At 43.5% G+C, this 19,804-nt stretch overlaps 1 protein-coding gene across 1 annotated transcript; it reads left to right on the forward strand.

The window, feature by feature from the left end:
• Nucleotides 1-263: 263 nt before the first annotated feature.
• LOC311242265 (zinc transporter Slc39a7-like) lies at nucleotides 264-16,408 on the forward strand (the record flags this gene model as incomplete). Its single annotated transcript, XM_084338468.1, has 8 exons — nucleotides 264-365; nucleotides 4,582-5,174; nucleotides 7,859-8,027; nucleotides 8,630-8,710; nucleotides 11,959-12,044; nucleotides 13,316-13,426; nucleotides 14,018-14,128; nucleotides 16,154-16,408. Exons 2-8 carry the CDS (start codon nucleotides 4,590-4,592, stop codon nucleotides 16,406-16,408), a joined length of 1,398 nt encoding a protein of 465 aa, XP_084194594.1. The 5' UTR covers nucleotides 264-365; nucleotides 4,582-4,589.
• Nucleotides 16,409-19,804: the final 3,396 nt, after the last annotated feature.

The raw sequence follows: 19,804 nt of genomic DNA on the forward strand, positions 1-19,804 counted from the left end.
AACAAGACGAAAGTCTTTCTCTGGTCTGCATCCCCTTAACAATTGTGTGTATTGAGCCGTACTGTATTGTACCCATTCTGCAATCTGTTAATAAACTTTGCAATCAATCAATATCCGGCTTTTGCTTTTCAGAAAGATCTTTCAAACTTGTTACACACCTCTCGCGATATTACGATATGTGTCGCGGCTTCACGGAGGAAAGGAACGAGATCTCGCGAGGTTTCCACCACTCGACGCCACGTCTCTGAGCAGCAGCAACACAGACAGACAGACAGACAGACAGACAGACTGCGACGTGCTGCTCTAACTGCACATCACACACATCTACTGAACCCTGCAGCAGGAGCAACACAGCTCACACACAGGTGAGCACCGACGCCGACCCTCTGTGTTCAGCAGGACCTAGTTAACACTTTGAGTGCCACTCACGAGATTTCTCGTTTTTTTTTTTTAGGTGGTTGCATGCCACTCACGAGATTTCTCGGAATTTTATTTTTTTTATTTTATTTGCGATCTGAAAAACTATTGCATCACCCGAGCCTACCCGAGTATAGCCGAGGGGCGCCGGCGATCACTGTGGAAAAAAGCGCCCCCTGTCGTCTCCCAGATGACATAAGTGATTTTGGAATGGACTCAATGAAAATGAATGGGGAAAAAAATCCGGTACTCCACATTTTCCAGTTCACTGATCCAGCCGGGGTTACTAGAGTTCATTCTGGAGCCTCAGAGCCCCGCGGATCATGGAGTTCTACTGTATCGCGTTGGATCCATACACGTATCGATTTTTTCGAATGGTGATCAGGAATTGGAATATACCAGTTGGATACCATCTGATGTCAGGTAAGGACTCTATGTTATCAGTGGTAGGATAATCAGAGTAAGTTTGATGAAGTTATAAGCTGTTTTGTGAAATGTCTTCTTTCGGTTTCACTGTAAAAGTCCGTGAGGAAATCAACGGAGCGATTATCAGTGCGCGGCCGTAATGTGCGTGCGTGCACGTATAATATTGATCATCTAGCGTTTATTTGAAAACGATTCATAAAAAGGCAGACGAATATCAACGTTGTGGAATATTCCACTAAAAGACGATTTTCATAGAATGCTCCAGAATGAGCTGTTTTTTATATCAAAACGGGGGCTTTTCTAACTGCTCTAAAAAAACAATCTGCCTTCACAGCACTGACTGGAAAATAGTCTTTGATATTGCGATGGGCAGATTAGACACATAGCCATAATTTAAAACATAGATTAGGCGATATTAACGTTAACATTGGCGCCGATGGTGGCATTCAAGCGGTAAAACGGAAAACCAGGCGTGGCGCTGAAAGTGTTAACACCTTGCTGTTGTTGTTGTGAGCGAGTTGTTGTTAGCGAGCTAACGTTAGCCAGCGAGCTAAAGATGCTAACTCCGTCAAAGTGCTGATTCCAAAAAGAGGACACTCTGCCTCGAGATACCTAAAGTGGACATGTCTGGGCAAAAGAGGACGTTTGGGTCACCCTACCATACACAACTATATTATTATATATATTATATATGTACAGGCATATCTGGTCAATAAGTTAACGTTAGCTACGTCACGTCAGCCGAAACTAGAGTTTATATCCTGCCCCCCCCCCCCCCCCCACCAATGTACAGTTTCTTCCCTTTGATTGATTGATTGCAAACTTTATTAACAGATTGCAGAATGGGTACAATACAGTACGGCTCAATACACACAATTGTTAAGGGGATGCAGACCAGAGAAAGACTTTCGTCTTGTTTACATCAGGGTCCCCCATTTTCAATTCATCAGGCCATTTATGACATACATGACATACAGATAGACAGTACTGCTACATCTATACATTTATGACATACCAGATTTACACATACAGTACTGTTTGTGATACAAAAAGCGTCTAAAAGAGAGTATATACATTTGATGTAGAAACTGTACATTGGAGGAGGTTGGTGGGTTCTTCCCTTTCGGATGTATATATTTTTTACGATCTCTTTTTACTACACAGTTCTGTCTATCTGTATGTCATGTATGTCCTGATGAATTGAAAATGGGGGACCCTGATGTAAACAAGACGAAAGTCTTTCTCTGGTCTGCATCCCCTTAACACTTTAACTGCCGAAGGTTAAATTCATGATATACCATCCCTTGCCAGCTCTATTCGTCTATGGAGAAGTTCCCCTTCTTTGCAGGGCTATAACTTTTTAAATTCTATTGCTAGATTGCCATTATTAGGGCCCATTCAATGTCCTATATGTATTGTTCAGGGTGTATGAACGTTCAACTTTTTCATTCACATATTCATACTAAAATATGATCTTTTCATCTCTTTCTGCAGCTTTCTCCAGAACTTGATTTATAGCCCCAAATGCATTATATTGATGATCAATACAGTTTGGTAGCGATCGGTGCCAGATGAAAAATTTCAAATGGACGTGCTTCTAGAAGTTTCTACGTATCATCTGATGATGACCGGATGGGCGGGGGATCGTTTATAATTCCGTGGGCAACGTTATACCATTCATCTAATGTGGGTCAAATGTTCATCATAGCAGTTAGTGTCGAACACGGTAATACTACATGCTAAAACTCACCCCAGTCTCCGCGGGCCGTTGGGCGATCAGCGTGGGGTAGACAGTTTTCCATTATGGGATGTCGAAATACCCGGTCCATTTCCAGGTTGTATAATAGTATATACGTCCAAATAACGTTGTTTATTGAGTTAGGGCGAGCGATCTATTATCGAGTGTTTCAAGATGGAGTCGCGGGAGCTATAGAGAGTGGCCGGAAGTAATATGGGTGATCAGCACTTCATCCACATGACTTCCTGTTTGGCGCTTCTGCCGATCGGCCACCAGATGGCGCTCTTGAACCGCTAGAGGGTTGAGAGGAGGCCAGCACTGTGTCTCAGGGCTGCGGAGGAAAAATATGATTTCGATCACAGATTTTTGAAATATTGATATTAAAGACGAGTTAGGGCGTCCTCGGCAACTTTAGCATGGCTAGGAAAGACGCCTAAACACGTTTTCGGCACTTAAAGTGTTAACAATTGTGTGTATTGAGCCGTACTGTATTGTACCCAGTTTACAATCTGTTAATAAACATTTCAATCAAGCAATCACTTGGTATAATCACCTGGCCCATTCATTGCGTACATAGATACATTAGATTACATTACATTACATTCAAAATAATGTAATATGTCATTATACAGCACAACAAGTACATTACAACGAAAATAAGTTTGGCAGTTTGGCACCCAACCAGAGGTGTGAGTGTGAAGCAGGGCGTTCCTGAAAAAGAGCACCAGCTCAGCGAACCTACCCTGGGTAAATAAAGGTTAAACAATAAATGAGTACTACTGAGTAATAGTGCTAATCAGAAGTATGTGTACAGAGTTGTAGTATTTAATATGTACAGTGATACTACCATAGTGTCTTTATACCTGTAAGTCATACTGACCAGCAGTGTAACTAGTAAGAGTAGGTAAGGGATATGTACTACAGTACAGATATAGAATCTACAGTTATGTCAAAAGGGTTATATGCAGGTATACATATTATGTGAATAGATATAATTACAGTAAGAATAAATATATATATGGTCTAAACAGCATTATTGCACATACAGAGTTATGGGTTATATGCAGGTGTAAAAGTATAGAAGGATTATGCAGGTATATTATGAGAATCTATGCACAGCACAGACCTCGTACGAAACACGCATGTTAATAATGTTAATTATGTAGCGTACTGCTTGGACCCACAAGTCTGTGTTAAAAATTCCTTGCTGTTTGAATGAAAAGTCCCAGCTGGAAAAAGCAAGGGCAAAATGGTGTTTGTCTTGATGTAAACAAGACAAATGTCTTCCTCTGGTCTGCATCCCCTTAACAATTGTGTGTATTGAGCCGTACTGTATTGTACCCATTCTGCAATCTGTTAATAAAGTTTTCATTCATTCATTCGTTCAAAATGTAACTCAATGACCAGAAGTTAATAGAGTCAACGGAGTATTGACGTTTCATCAAATGGTAGAGACAATGACTCACTGTATGTATAATCCGTGCCACCTGGCTCTAACGTAAAAAACACATTTCAATATTAAATCCAGACTGTTTGTTTCCACACTCTGCTCTCTCCACCATCATTTAAGACTAAATTTCTTGCTCATTTGAAGGTAAAACGCCACCTACAGTCTAACGAGGCAGTACTGTTATATCATTACAGTCTAACGAGGCAGTACTGTTATATCATTACCTACAGTCTAACGAGGCAGTACTGTTATATTATTACAGTCTAACGAGGCAGTACTGTTATATCATTACCTACAGTCTAACGAGGCACTACTGTTATATCATTACCTACAGTCTAACGAGGCAGACCCACTGAGCCCATCTATATGTAGATTTGAAACAATCAACCCTAACCCAAGTGGAGCAATCTTCCATTTACTTAGGTATGTATTTTTAGGCGGATTTTCAGAAAATAGGGCTCCGGGCTCAAGAGGTTGTTAACCCACCAACCATACAATGTTTGTGTTTCTTTATTTCTCAACAGTCTCTCCCTCTCCCTCTCCCTCACAGGGGCCGAGATGACCCATGTACGTCTGCTGCTCACGTCTGCAGTGTTGCTGCTTGCTGTCGCTCACAGCCATTCCCATGGCGACCACGGCCACCATCATCACGGCCACGCCCACTCCCATGGCGAAGGCGGTTGCCACGGCCACGGTCCTCAGGTAAAAATGCACCACGGAGCAAGTAAGTGGAGCGCGGAGGCCAACCTGCCTGATGAGGGACACCACGCCCACGGACACGCCCACGGACACGCCCATGATGAGGAACACCACGGACACGCCCATGATGAGGAACACCACGGACACGCCCATGATGAGGAACACCACGGACACGCCCACGGACACGCCCACGGACACGCCCACGGACACGCCCACGGACACGCCGCCCATGATGAGGAACACCACGGACACGCCCATGATGAGGAACACCACGGACACGACCACGGACACGCCCATGATGAGGAACACCACGGACACGCCCATGATGATGAGGAGGTTGTGCGTGTGCACAAAGAGAGCGGCCATGGACACACGCACGGAGAGGAGCGAGTGAAGCGGGAGGCGGAGGGAGAGAAGAGAGACCTGGTGGAGCTCTGGACGCAGGTATGATCCCATCACCTCCATAAGCCCCTGTGCAACACACACCAAACCTTGATGTGGTGCTATTTGGTTTAGTGTTGGGTTTTTCATTAATCGACCCTCCTAGAACAGGCTTCATCGACCCTCCTAGAACAGGCTTCATCAACCCTCCTAGAACAGGCTTCATCGACCCTCCTAGAACAGGCTTCATCAACCCTCCTAGAACAGGCTTCATCAACCCTCCTAGAACAGGCGTGCTGCTGTATGACACCATCGTACTTCTAATTCATAGTGACGTTTCTATGGGTCACCTGACCAGTTGTCCTGAACCATTGCTGTCATTCTTTCTACTAAATAGAAAATGTTCTGGACCTTTCTAAGGCAGATAATCAATCACAACACATGACTCACTAGAGTCAGTAGGCAGTCAGTTTATACACGGTTTCAACTTGGCAACATAAACATTCTAAATGGACAACACGCCTATATTTGATACAGTATTAGTAAACACTGCAACATAAACATTCTAAATGGACAACACGCCTATATTTGATATTAGTAAACACTGCAACATAAACATTCTAAATGGACAACACGCCTATATTTGATATTAGTAAACACTGCAACATAAACATTCTAAATGGACAACACGCCTATATTTGATATTAGTAAACACTGCAACATAAACATTCTAAATGGACAACACGCCTATATTTGATATTAGTAAACACTGCAACATAAACATTCTAAATGGACAACACGCCTATATTTGATATTAGTAAACACTGCAACATAAACATTCTAAATGGACAACACGCCTATATTTGATATTAGTAAACACTGCAACATAAACATTCTAAATGGACAACACGCCTATATTTGATATTAGTAAACACTGCAACATAAACATTCTAAATGGACAACACGCCTATATTTGATATTAGTAAACACTGCACCATAAACATTCTAAATGGACAACACGCCTATATTTGATATTAGTAAACACTGCACCATAAACATTCTAAATGGACAACACGCCTATATTTGATATTAGTAAACACTGCAACAGGAAATACACCTGGGTCCAATCTGTTGCCTAGCAACGCACTGCCACTGAGCCCATCTATATGTAGATTAGAAACAATCAACCCTGAATATAGACTCTCAGATATACAGATATACAGCAAGTATGTGAACAGGAAGCTGTAACGTTGCAGTGAGGTGACAGAGTGCAACCCTGTGTGACACAGTTCCCATAATAAGCAGACAACCCAAACCACAGCAACACCATGCAGCGTAACACCATGTCACATACAGTATGTTGATGTTAAAGAAACACGCCAACATTATGGGAAACTATGGGATTATGTGCTCACCGTCTTCTCCAGAGTCAGACAAGAAGATAGATACCAGTTTCCTCTCTGTGCGTTCAGTAGAAAGCTATCTGGCTGCAAGCTAGCCTAGCTTAGCACAAATTAATGGAAGTGGATTATGGATCATCTAGCCGAGTTTAAGACTCTGGGAAAGGTGTCCCAGGTCAGTTCAGTTAAAAAGTCTTACATTTCATTTGCACAGGTATTACATTTTGGTTGGGCTGTCGGGAGATGAAATAATATAAAATGTATGAAATGTTGTTTATTGCGGGGCTACCAGGAGCTTGTCTGGTGACGGCTTATATGGAACGTGCAATAATTTAAATTGGTGCAGCTCCCAGTTCAGTGTCGCTACGTGTTGTTGTTGTTTTGCTAGCATTGTCGTGGTTCGCTCTGAGTGGTATTAAAAAGGTCTTAAAAAGTCTTAAATTGAACTTGCAGATACCCTTCATATGACATGGTAAATACAGCCTGTGCAAATAACCCCTATATTTCCTTTTTCTTTTCTGGTTCATTCCCATTAATTCTCATATATTCCCATGGAAAGTTTCAACCTTTGAATACAACCCTACAGGTACAGTATATACATGTCTGCCTAGTGACCCCAAACCAGTGGTCTCTAAGGCTACACCGCTGAGTAAAGTACTCCGTATCGGACTACAATCAAAGGTTATGACTCCGGTATCGGCAGCATGGAAACACGGGTTTGATGTGTTCAAGATCACCTTTCTGAATCCTTGTGTGGATGAGGGTGGAGGAGAGGCTAGCATGCAGTTTGATTAGGTTTTTAAAGAACATTTGTACCTTAGGTAAACACACTCAATTGTATTCTATGCTTTTATCCACCAATGATAGACATGACCATAATACATGCTTCAAGTAGTCGCTTCACCCTACCTCTGCCTAGAACCAACGCTCTAAAGAAAACTGCAATGTATAGTATAGAGCCATAACATACTGGAATAGGATCCCATTACATATCATACGGACGGAAAACAAGGACAGTTTCAAAAATAAACTTAAAGGAGCCATAATCCGGAAGGAAATCAATATATGTCATCATGCATGAGTGTAGCTGCAGCCATGTTATCCAAACTCCTTCTGTTTACTTTGTGCTTTTTTTAAAGGTATGGTGAAATGGATTCACCTATGACCTTTTGTTTTATTTTCTATTGATTATGGATGTGATATATGACTGAGTTACACTGAATGTTTCATATTTGTATGTGTTTATCTGTGAGGACCCCAGGAGGAATAGTCAACACGTTGATGATGACTAATGGGGATCCTAATAAACATAAACATAAACCCTGGTCTCTTTGTTTACCTCTCTAGGCCATTGGAGCCACTCTGCTGATCAGCGCCGCGCCCTTCCTCATCCTCTTCCTCATCCCGGTCCAGTCCAACACGGACAAACACCAGAACCTGCTGAAGGTGCTGCTCAGCTTCGCCTCCGGAGGACTTCTGGGAGACGCCTTCCTCCACCTCATCCCCCACGCTCTGGGTAGTAATAATAATAATAATAACTTTATTTGTATAGCGCTTTTCATTAGGGCTGGGCGATATGGCAAAAAATCATATCGCGATAACTGAGTGTTGTTGTAGCCAGTGGGTAAATCGCGATTTTTTTATTTGTTTGTCATGACAAACCAATTACATAATCCAACATATGTGTAAAGGCACAACATATTCCAGTTAACGGTATATTCTTTTAATGATTTGTTACGGCGTAGTCGTTCTATATGAATTGAAAATGGGGGACCCTGATGTAAACAAGACAAACGTCTTTCTCAGGTCTGCATCCCCTTAACAATTGTGTGTATTGAGCCGTACTGTATTGTACCCATTCTGCAATCTGTTAAATAAAGTTTTCATTCATTCATTCATTCAGTCAATACTTCCATGCGTATAAATTGAGGAAGCGAGCGAGTCCGCGGTGGATAGGGGGGCGGGTCACGTGGGGGTCGCGGCCAATCAGAGGAACCCGGAAACCGAATTCCGGGTACACGCAGCCTGGCCCTGTAGTGCATCAAGCAGTAAACACAAATAAAGTTTATTATTTATTATATGATCTGTTTGACCTTTTCCTCTCGTTTGTTCTTGCAGCACCCCATTCTCACACAGGAGATGAAGGACCTGGCCACTCACACGCCAGTGAAGAGTCACATGACCACGGCCACGCCCACGGTATGGAACTGTTATTGGATCGAGTGGTAGAGGTGGAACACTCTCTCATTTAACCCTTTAGCATCCGCAGAGCTAATGATGCTAATGATGGAGCATCGCCGTCGGTAAAGGGCTAACCTTCTGTATTGTCACAGTGAAAGGGTTAACCGGCTGTCGTGTGGCAGTGAAAGGGTTAAAAAACAAATGGATAAATAAAACTCTTCACTAATAATAGTAAAAAATAGTACTAACCTGGTTACTACCAAGTCTCACGGTATAGTCCTCCCTGTTGAGAAATATTGCTTAATTATCTAATGAAGGTTGCAACACTGAAACGTGGGAAGGGTCGTAATTCCTTGTTCCTGCATGTTTTAAACCCTGGATCTCCTGTAGAATAGAATAGAATAGAAATACTTTTATTATCCCGAGGGAAATTTGGCAAATCTCTCAACATTAAACATTTAGACAGAACAGGTCACGAATAAGAATAACAAAACAAATCAAATTGCCTAAGATAAGAGTAGAATAAAATAGAATAAAAATGCAATAAAATATACAGTAATGCTTTTTAAATAAAAAAAAAATCTAATTTCAAAGATACATTGAAATTGTGATGATGAAACGCTCTACTTGATAGCCGACTTATTGACATTTAAACTACAAACAACTACATCTTCATATGTCATGCTTTGCTGATCTTGCTGCCTGTCCAAACCCAGTAGATCCAGAACATAGATAAGATAAGATATTCCTTTATTGATCCCCTTGGCGAAATTCAGGCATCATAGCAGCATGGGGAGGGGGGGGGGGGGGTACAGGTACAGTGTTTCACCTAGGATTTTTTTCAGGGGGGGTGGTAGCCCCCCAAAACTACTAGTAAGGCGGTTGTTAGTATCGGTGCATTTCTCTACACTGAGCTGAAATGAAATGATTGCACATAAATTAGGTGAATAAATATTAACAAGGTGATTGATTGAATGAAAACTTTATTAACAGATTGCAGAATGGGTACAATACAGTACGGCTCAATACACACAATTGTTAAGGGGATGCAGACCAGGGCCCTATTCCCCGTACCTGGTTCAACTAAGTCGATCAAGAGTCCCATTATCCAGATTCAATTAACCCGATGTTTGAATCCGGGATTTTCCTGTTCCTCGAAGGTGGATTCAGTCTCGTTCATTTGAACCAGACTTGAGACTCAGGATAATTGCGCGCGCCCGCCTCAGCTGAAAAGACAGCAAGTGTCGATAGCAGAAATCCTGATCTTCTAACGGCATTGATTGATTGATTGATTTAAAACTTTATTAACAGATTGCAGAATGGGCGTGCCTGCTGGCAGTATAGGCTTATGGAATGAATAATCAAATGAGATCTTGCTAGCGAAAATAATTAGTTCAGCTCTTTCAGAATAATGATAAAAATAAGCCCAAATAGTATATCTAATTGATACAAATTATATTATGAGGATATCTGTATGTGCTTAGGTATATAAATACATGGTTTCCAAAGAGAGGCTTGGAGGGAGGCTTGCAGTTACACTATTAATCAGGTTGTAATCTGTTTCGGACCTAATCCATACATGCATTGAATTGATTACCATTTGGTTTATACCAGTGACACCTCATGTTCATCATCAGATAACAGTGCTTGAAAAGATAAATGCATTTTCTCAAATTCATTCATCAAAAACGTCAAAGGCTCATTCAATTTATCAAGTCACGTCACGTCATCAAATCCATCAAACAGCGCATCTCCTCATATATTTTAATCCCAGTTACAATATCACAATAACGTGTGACACTGTCACAGTGATACAATTAAATACTCCACAGATTCAGATTCCTCATAATTCATATCCACAATCCGCGCATAGACGCTTCAGCTTGAATGAAACGCATCCGGGTGCTCCGTTAAGCAAATACACAGCGAAGAATATTAAACTAATCAGAGCCAAACACCCGATAGGTTTCATTCATTAAAAATATCCCAGCGGGATTCACATTTGCAATGATCCGTTTAGTCCGTTATTAAAATAACTGTGTGTCGCGACTCGCGAGCGCCGTATCCGTATAAATATGACGTGCATTATATAGGACAGTAAATTCATAGGCTGAATATGATTTATTATCAGCGTTACTGCAGACCTATTATTTTACATTTCAAACGAAGCCCAAAAACATAATTCAGAATGGCATAATGGGATCTAGACTGTGAGAAATATTTCAGGAAGGGAGCTGGGATTTCTTTGCGGGGGTGTGGCCATAGTTCATCCAGCTAACTGAACTTAACCCTGCCCTCGACCAGGTTCAAACTTTTTGATCTGTTGTCATAGTGATTTAGACAATCGAGCGTCGGGGAATGGAAAGGTCTGGCTTAAGTCAAGCTATGCTGAAAATTATCCGGCTAACTCAGTTAGCCAGGTACGGGGAACGGGGCCCAGAGAAAGACTTTCGTCTTATTTACACCAGGGTCCCCCCTTTTCAATTCAGTGAATTGTAAGTAAGGGTGCAATTAGCACCGTGCAATCCATTCTTTGTGGATCTAGCCCTGAGACTTGTGACGCGCGATGCTAGTCAGTCTCGGAGTTGTCTCGGAGTGGATTTGGTTTCTGCGTCTCCGTAGACCGCGCTGCACCACCGGTTTAATGTCTTAGTGAAGATTGATTTATATGAAACCCGATTTATGTATAATTTAGCTATAATTTAGCTGATTAAAGCAAACTTTAATAATAAAAGAAATTATATATATATATTTTTTTTATATATGTTTTCTGGAGGGGCGGGGCGTCCGGTTGGCGGGGCAATGGTAGGGGAAACACTGAGGTAGTAAAAACAACACAAGCAGTGTAAACAAATAAGTCAATATAATTTACTATCTAACTACCGGTAACTGAAGAAATACAGTATTCACATAAGGTGCAGTATGCATAAGGTAGTGTTGTGGGAAGTTGAAGGAAGAGGCGATTCAATAACAGTGACAGGTCCTTCAGTGACTTCCTACTTTATTCATTCACAGAATCAACACCGTACACACACCTCCACTCCCCTATATCTCCTCCCCTGTGAGGCTGGACTGGGGGCGAGTCCGGGGCTGCTGCCGGGGTAGAGGCAGACACGGGCCGCAAAATTGCGGCAGGAGTGGGGTTGGGTGGACGGCCGCGCCGTCGGGGCTGAGCCAGCTCCACCGGCCCGTCCGGGGCCACGTGTGCAGGCTTCAAACGGTCCACCGATATCCGCTCCTGAAGCCCCCCTCTGTCCACCATTAAGCTCTTGGGTCCCGCTTCCAGGACCCGGAAGGGCCCATCGTACGGAGCCTGGAGTGGAGATTGGTGGGCATCGCGGCGGATGAACACGTACGGGGCTGACATCAAGTCCTTGGGGATGTAGGACAGGGGAAAACAGTGATGTGCGGGCACGGGAGCGAAAGTGCTGGCGGCGTCTCGGATGGCCAAGCGATGAGTCGCAGCTGACCAGGGGGCTGTGGCACCTGGGAGGAACTCCCCAGGGACTCTCAGCGGCTGACCCAACATGAGCTCAGCCGAAGACGACTGCAGATCCTCCTTTGGGGCCGAGCGCAGGCCTAGCATGACCCACGGCAAACGGTCAACCCAATTACTGTCCGTAAGAGCCGCCCGGAGAGCCGCCTTCATAGTGCGGTGGAAACGCTCACAGAGACCATTTGCCTGCGGGTTGTATGCCACGGTGCGGTGGAGTTTCACCCCCAAACTCTCCGCCACGGCGCTCCACAGCTCTGACGTGAACTGGGGCCCTCTGTCCGAAGTTAGATCCGCAGGGGTACCAAAACGGGCCACCCAGGTGGAGATGAACGCCCGAGCCACGTCCGCCGATGTAGTGGATGACGGGGGCACAGCCTCCGGCCACCTGGTGGTCCTGTCCACCATGGTCAGCAGGTGAGTGAACCCCTGGGAGGGGGGCAGCGGGCCCACCAGGTCCACGTTAACGTGATCAAAACGTCTCTCCGGGATGAGAAATGGTTAGTGTGCCGATGCACCTTGGCGCGCTGGCACGCTACACAAGAGGCAGCCCACCCCTTGACGTCCTTCCTGAGGCCCGGCCAGACGAACCTAGCCCCCACCAGCTTAACTGATGCCTTCACCCCCGGGTGCGACAAAGCATGTATAGCATCGTAAATGCGGCGGCGCCAGCCAGCGGGGACCATCGGGCGAGGTCGGCCGGTGGAGACATCGCAGAGGAGCGTGGCCTTACTGTCCTGGAACACCACATCCTCCAGTCTCAGTCCTGTCGTGGCCGTCCTGAATGCCTGGATGTCCATGTCCGTGCACTGGTCAACTGCCATGGCTGCGTAGTCCACACCCAGGTGCACAGTGTTGACCCGCACTCTGGAGAGGCAGTCAGCCACCAGGTTGTCCTTGCCCGCCACATGCTGCAGGTCCGTGGTGAATTCCGAAATGGTGGACAGTTGGCGCTGCTGCCGTGCCGACCATGGTTCCGTGGTCTTAGCCATGGCAAAGGTCAGAGGCTTGTGGTCCACGAAAGCGGTGAACTCCCGGCCCTCCAACAGGAACCTAAAATGACGTGTGGCGAGGAAAAGGGCCAGCAGCTCCCTGTCAAACGTGCTGCATTTCCTCTCGTTGTCCCGCAGTGTCCTGCTGAAAAAGGCCAGAGGCTGCCAGGCGCCGGCCACCCACTGATCACACACCGCCCCCACAGCATAGTCCGAGGCATCGGTCGTGAGGGCTATTGGAGCGGCCGGGTACGGGTGTGCCAGCATTGTAGCGTTAGCGAGAGCAGCCTTAGCACTATCAAACGCCTGGACCCTCTCAGGGGACCAGTCCACCTCCTGATTGTCCTTCTTGCCCCTTAGTGCCTCGTACAGGGGGTGCATCAAGAGAGCCGCTCCTGGTATGAATCAGAATATTCCAGTAAATGCCTTTTATCACGGAATCTTTATATTTTCCTTGAAAACGAGAGATTTTCAAAATGCTATAAAACGGAAATTTAATATTTTTCGTAATACATTTTTTGTTAATTTTCATAATGCAATAATTTGCTGTGTAATTAATTAATCTAATTAACGCGATAAACTGACAGCCCTAATTGTTACTTAATCATGTATAAAATGTATAAATCATGCAAGTCTTGGGACCGCCCCTGATCACCAGGTGGGGCTGATATGTAATCTATTTAATTTCCTGTATAAAGATGTAATTTTGTGTTGTATTTATACTTGAAAAAGAACGGAAGGGTCGTCGAAACGTTGTATCCACTGCTATTATTTAGTCAATTAAAACACCTTGGAGCATCAAGTGAGTTGCGAGCCCCGCTCTGTTCTCTGTCCCACCAGGCCATGTGTCTACAGCTGCTGACAGCCGTGGGCGCTCTGGCCGGCACAGCCTGCTCCCTATTGGCTGAAGGTGTGGGCGCCGCGGCGACCGCCTGGATCCTGCCGTTCACGGCCGGAGCTATTAATAAAATATAAATAATCAGAGCTATTTTCACAGAGATATAAGCGTTTGCCCGATGTGTGTGTGTGGCTGTGTGGTTGTGCGAGCGATCAGGAAATGAGATAATCCATATTTCAGCCCGCTTCTATAGCGTGCATTTATGTACACATATACTATCGATAATCTAGCGTTTATTTGAAAGCGATTCATAAATAGGCCGAAAAATGACAACGTTTTTGTGTATTCCAGAATATTCCAGTAAATGCCTTTTATCACGGAATCTTTATATTTTCCTTAAACGAGGGCTTTTCAAAATGCTATAAAACGGAAATGAAGTGATTAAAAAAAAAAAAAAAAAATCTGCTTCGACAATGTTGACTGCAAACAAGTCATTGATAAGCGACGGGCAGATTAGACACATAGCCATAATTTAAAACAGATTATGCGTTCTCCAGACTCCTCCTCGTCATAGTTATCTGTCCATTGAAACATGCTTTGAAAAGACATCATTCTACTGACGGCTACAATGTAATAAGAGACAGACAACATTCTAACACATCATTGTTTGATAGTAGATGGAGTAAATGTTATGTGTTCGAGTAAATCCTTAACGATCAATCAATCGATCTTCGATTAATTGTTAACATCCCTAGTTTGCGAACATGTCGTTTAGAGTCGACGTTGGGATGTCCTGTCGTTGAAATGAAACTCCTGCCACTGTGTTGTTTTTAGTACGATTCTGTGGATATTGTTGGTTAACCATCTCATGACTTCTGAGATTAATATGAACACAGTTTATTTATGAATGATTCCCTATCTGCTTTATAGAGATGGTAACTGTGGCCTCTGTCCCAACACAGGAGTACGATACGGACTGGGGATGAAAAAAGCCCAGTAGCTTTACATTTTAAAAAGGCACACCACAATGTCTCATCACTAACATACCTTGGAATAGAGAGAGTGCATCTTCCAAGACGAGGGGGAGGTATAGATAATCTCCTACTGAGGAGAGAAGTGTGGTGGATCCATTATCTTAAAACTATGGCATCAACAGGACTCAATGAGGACTTTGACATTAGACCTTATTTGTAAATTAACTCATAGAGGGAGACAGTCAATAGATAGACTTTGTTTTTTCGTTTTAGTTTTAGTTTGTTTTCAGTGGCTAGGACCTGGACCGGGTCCAAAGAAAGTACCTCACTGCTGCCTATCTTTAAATTATGTCTAATACTGTGTTATATATATATATATATATATATATATATATATATATATATATATATATATATAATTTCTCAAAAAGAATTCAAATGTAAAAGATAAATTGTTACTAGTGCTGTCAGGTGATTAAAAATGTATCTAATTAATTACAGGATTTGTAATTAATTAATCGAATTAATCGCATTTTAATCGCATAACCATTTTATGCCTGCTATTCTTTATTCTATAATCACATTTAAAATTGCATGTGTCCGGATGGCAGAATTCAGTACTGTATCTACAAAACCTTCTGTTTGATCCTCTTCCATCTATTAATTTGCTTAGATTTTTCAGGTCTGGTCAATTTTAGCATGGTGACAGTCAAAGATAAAAAAAAAATTATTTAATTGATATTCTCATTTGGTTCATTACAATTTACTCAAGCCTGAGATCCATAGATGTCCACTAAATTGTAAAAAATTTAAATAAAAAAAAAGTGTAATTAATTTTGAGTTGATTTTCATAACGCGATAATTTGCAGTGTAATTAATTAATCTAATTAACGCGATAAACTGACGGCCCTAATTGTTACTTAATCGTGTATAAAATGTATAAATCATGCAAGTCTTGGGACCGCCCCTGATCACCAGGTGGGGCTGATATGTAATCTATTTAATTTCCTGTATAAAAAGATGTCATTTTTTGTGTTGTATTTATACTTGAAAAAGAACGGAAGGGTCGTCGAAACGTTGTACCCACTGCTATTATTTTGTCAATTAAAACACCTTGGAGCATCAAGTGAGTTGCGAGCCCCGCTCTGTTCTCTGTCCCACCAGGCCATGTGTCTACAGCTGCTGACAGCCGTGGGCGCTCTGGCCGGCACAGCCTGCTCCCTATTGGCTGAAGGTGTGGGCGCCGCGGCGACCGCCTGGATCCTGCCGTTCACGGCCGGAGGATTTGTTTACATCGCCATGGTGACCGTGCTTCCAGAACTGTTGGTGGGACGCGCCAGCTTGGGCCAGTCGGTGATGGAGATCCTGGCCTTGCTGCTCGGCGTGGCGATGATGGTGCTGATCGCAGAGTACGAGTGAGGAGGAGGAGCGGGGGGGGGGGACTCGTGGGGGGGGGGGGGGGGAGGAGGAGCAGGGGGCGGTGAAGGGACTCGTGGGGGGGGGTGGAGAGGAGGGGGGGGGGGAGAGGAGGAGAGATGGGGGGGGATTTGAATGAGATTTCAGTTGGATGTATTTCTGATATTGTTACGTATTGGAACGGAGAGGAATATAATGTGGGCTTTTAAACTGATGGAAGTTCTAAGATGAGAGCAGATCGACTGAGGAAGGAGGTGTTGAGGACAGCTGTCGTGTGCCACACAGGGGCCTTAACACTTTGAATGCCAGCCACGCTTTTTGTCGTTAGTTCATGCCGACCTTTGAGTGCCCGCCAATGCTATATAGCGTTTGTTTGTCGTATTTTATTTTATTGGCGATTTGAATTCATATTTCATCAATCGAGCCTCAGGTTAGTGCTGCAGAGTCTCTCTGAGCTCAATTGGGAAGATACCGCCCCCTATCGTCTCTCCCTGTGGTACTGCACCCCATTACTTTAGACTGCTGAAGGGGGGGGGGACCCAGTTTCCTCATTTTACTTTTCCGTAAAGGCCAACTGAAGAATCCGTTGTGCTCGCCGGCCCGGAAAACGCATGGATTATGTATTTACAGTACCCAACACTGTAGTCAATAAGCGTGATCGCTATTTGGAATGGCGATCAGGAATTGGAATAATCTTTTTGGATAACATCTGATCTAAGGTATGGAATCGATTTTACCAGTCTTAGGATAATCAGAGCTATTTTCACAGAGATATAAGCGTTTGCCCTATGTGTGTGTGTGGCTGTGTGGCTGTGCAAGCGATCAGGAAATGAGATAATCCATATTTCAGCCCGCTTCTATAGCGTGCATAAGTACACATATACTATCGATAATCTAGCGTTTATTTGAAAACGATTCATAAATAGGCCGAAAAATTACAACGTTTTTGTGTATTCCAGAATATTCCAGTAAATGCCTTTTATCACGGAATCTTTATATTTTCCTTGAAAACGAGGGCTTTTCAAAATGCTATAAAACGGAAATGAAGCGATTAAAAAAAAAAGAAAAAAAATCTGTTTCGACAATGTTGACTGCAAACAAGTCATTGATAAGCGACGGGCAGATTAGACACATAGCCATAATTTAAGACAGATTATGCGTTCACAACGCTATCATTGAAGTGGGTGCTGGCATTCAACCACGTTTTACCATGTTAATGGCCGGTAATCAAAGTGTTAAAGACGTGCATCGACCACTTCAATTTCAGAGAGTTTAATAAACATTTAGCTGGTCCTTACTAGCTAGCTCGGGTCCCCGACAGATAGAGGTAGAGGATGTCAGAATGTCAGTTAATGCTTTCCTTTTCTTTTTTTTTATAAATACACTTTTTATTGTAGGCGGCTGGGTGGCGCTCGTCACCAACGCAAGAGACACCGGGTTCCACTCCGGCTGTCAGCGTTGCCTCCGGCTTGGGCCGGCCGTCATACTAACTCAATTGGCAGAGTTAGCGGGTGGAAGTCGATGGGTGGTAATCTGGACGTTGTGGACAGCGACTCCTACAGGTCGGTTGGGGGACGCCTGCACAGCAGAGACAGGAAAATGGCGGGGTAGTGTGAGCCTCCCACACGTTACACCTCGCCACTGAGAGTCCGCACTGGCAGGTGAAAAGATGTGACAGGCTGCCTCCACATGTATCGGAGGGGACATGCGATGCAAGGCTTCTATCCTCCCTACAACCGGCCAGTGGGGGGCATATGCGAGCAACGTTCAAGACAGGGGAGGGGAGAATTGGCACGGCTAAATTGGGATGGGAGAAAAGGTGGATCAAAAATGTTTTTAGCATTAAGAAATGTACCTTAAATCTCAAGTTCAATAGTTTAAAGTTGATGTCAGGAATAACTATTGCCAGAATATCAGCACTTGAGGGGGAAAAGGGTTTTGGCCAAACCTGGCTCGGGTCAAATGGAAAAGTTTGAGTTTTATTAAATGTACATACTGTCGCATTTGTGGATCAGAATACTGTAGGTCTATTGCTTTGTAACTACAGACATTCCAATGAAATGTTCTATGACACTGTATATAGTGATACTGTGCAAGTCTTTAATTGACTCATGTCGGACATTTGACAGCAAAGAGACCAAAATGCCATTGTTGCTTCGTCATCAACTTGGGGAATGGAATCGGGGTTTGAAAGGAAAACTCCAACATTTTGGGAAATTAGCTTATTTGCCATCTACCCTGGAGTTAGACAAGAAGATACATACCTTTTTTCTTCTCTGTGCAGTAGGAGTAGGAAGACATCTAGCTTAGCGTCAGTCACTGGAAGTAGGTTCCTCCATTAGCCTAGTTCCCAACGTCTTCCTACTGCATGCACAGAGAAGAAAAAGGTATGTACTGTATCTTCTTGTCTAACTCCAGGGTAGATGGCAAATAAGCTAATTTCCCAAAATGTTGGAGTGTTCCTTTAAAGGTTCAGTTGTTTTTGACGGCGACTCAGCCGCAGTTGCTGACCAAACCACTAGATGGCGATGGTAGATGTCCTTCACATGCTGATGAAGCTCCATCTCCGAATTGCCACACATTTGTAGTTCTGCGTTGTTATAAACATTATGATAAAACTGTCGACCAAGAATGTTGTGTGCTTTTCCCTTCTCATATAAATATACTGTATGTCAATGTATACATGTAAGTAAAAATATGTTGGCTGTAAATTGAACAGAAATTGTGATGAATTAGAAATGCGTACTATACACAGAGAGAGAGAGAGAGCAGAGCTTCCTGTCAGCTTCCTCTGGACATGGAGACAGTGTTAATTTTGTCAACTAAAATGATGACGAAAGATGTTCGTCAACGAAGGTTTTTTTCATGACGACAACGTGACGTCACGTTATTGAAGACCACGTGACGCTAACGAGACTAAATAGTGTATTAAATATCGTTGACCACAACTGAGGACACAAAAATGTAATTTACAAAAACCAGGACGAAATTTCTCTTCATGTATGTTGATATTGTTGACTAAAACAAGACGAGACAAAATAATTAGAATAATTATAACTTTTCTTAATGCCATCGTCCCGACAGAGCAGTGTGACGGGGAGCTCTGTTATTAGCATTAGCTGAAGAGCTATTTGAAAAGCTAGTTTTAGCTTAACGTTTCCTTGGCTAAAGTTGGGACTATTCATAATCCAGCTGCAGACCTGCAAGCAAAGTACAGCAAGTTGGCAAAGGAGTATTCCAAGGTAAATCACTTTTTCACCAGTAACGTTACATTGTTTGTATTTCCATCTAGCTCACGTTAACTAGTGGCTAACCTAGCTCATGCTAACGTGGTCACTGATCGACCTCTGCTCTCGCACACAATTAATGACATAATGCTGCAGACACCCATACCGGTGA

Source organism: Notolepis coatsorum (genome assembly GCF_963971535.1).
Source record: "Notolepis coatsorum genome assembly, contig: SUPER_15_unloc_3, whole genome shotgun sequence".
NCBI classification, from domain to species: domain Eukaryota; kingdom Metazoa; phylum Chordata; class Actinopteri; order Aulopiformes; family Paralepididae; genus Notolepis; species Notolepis coatsorum.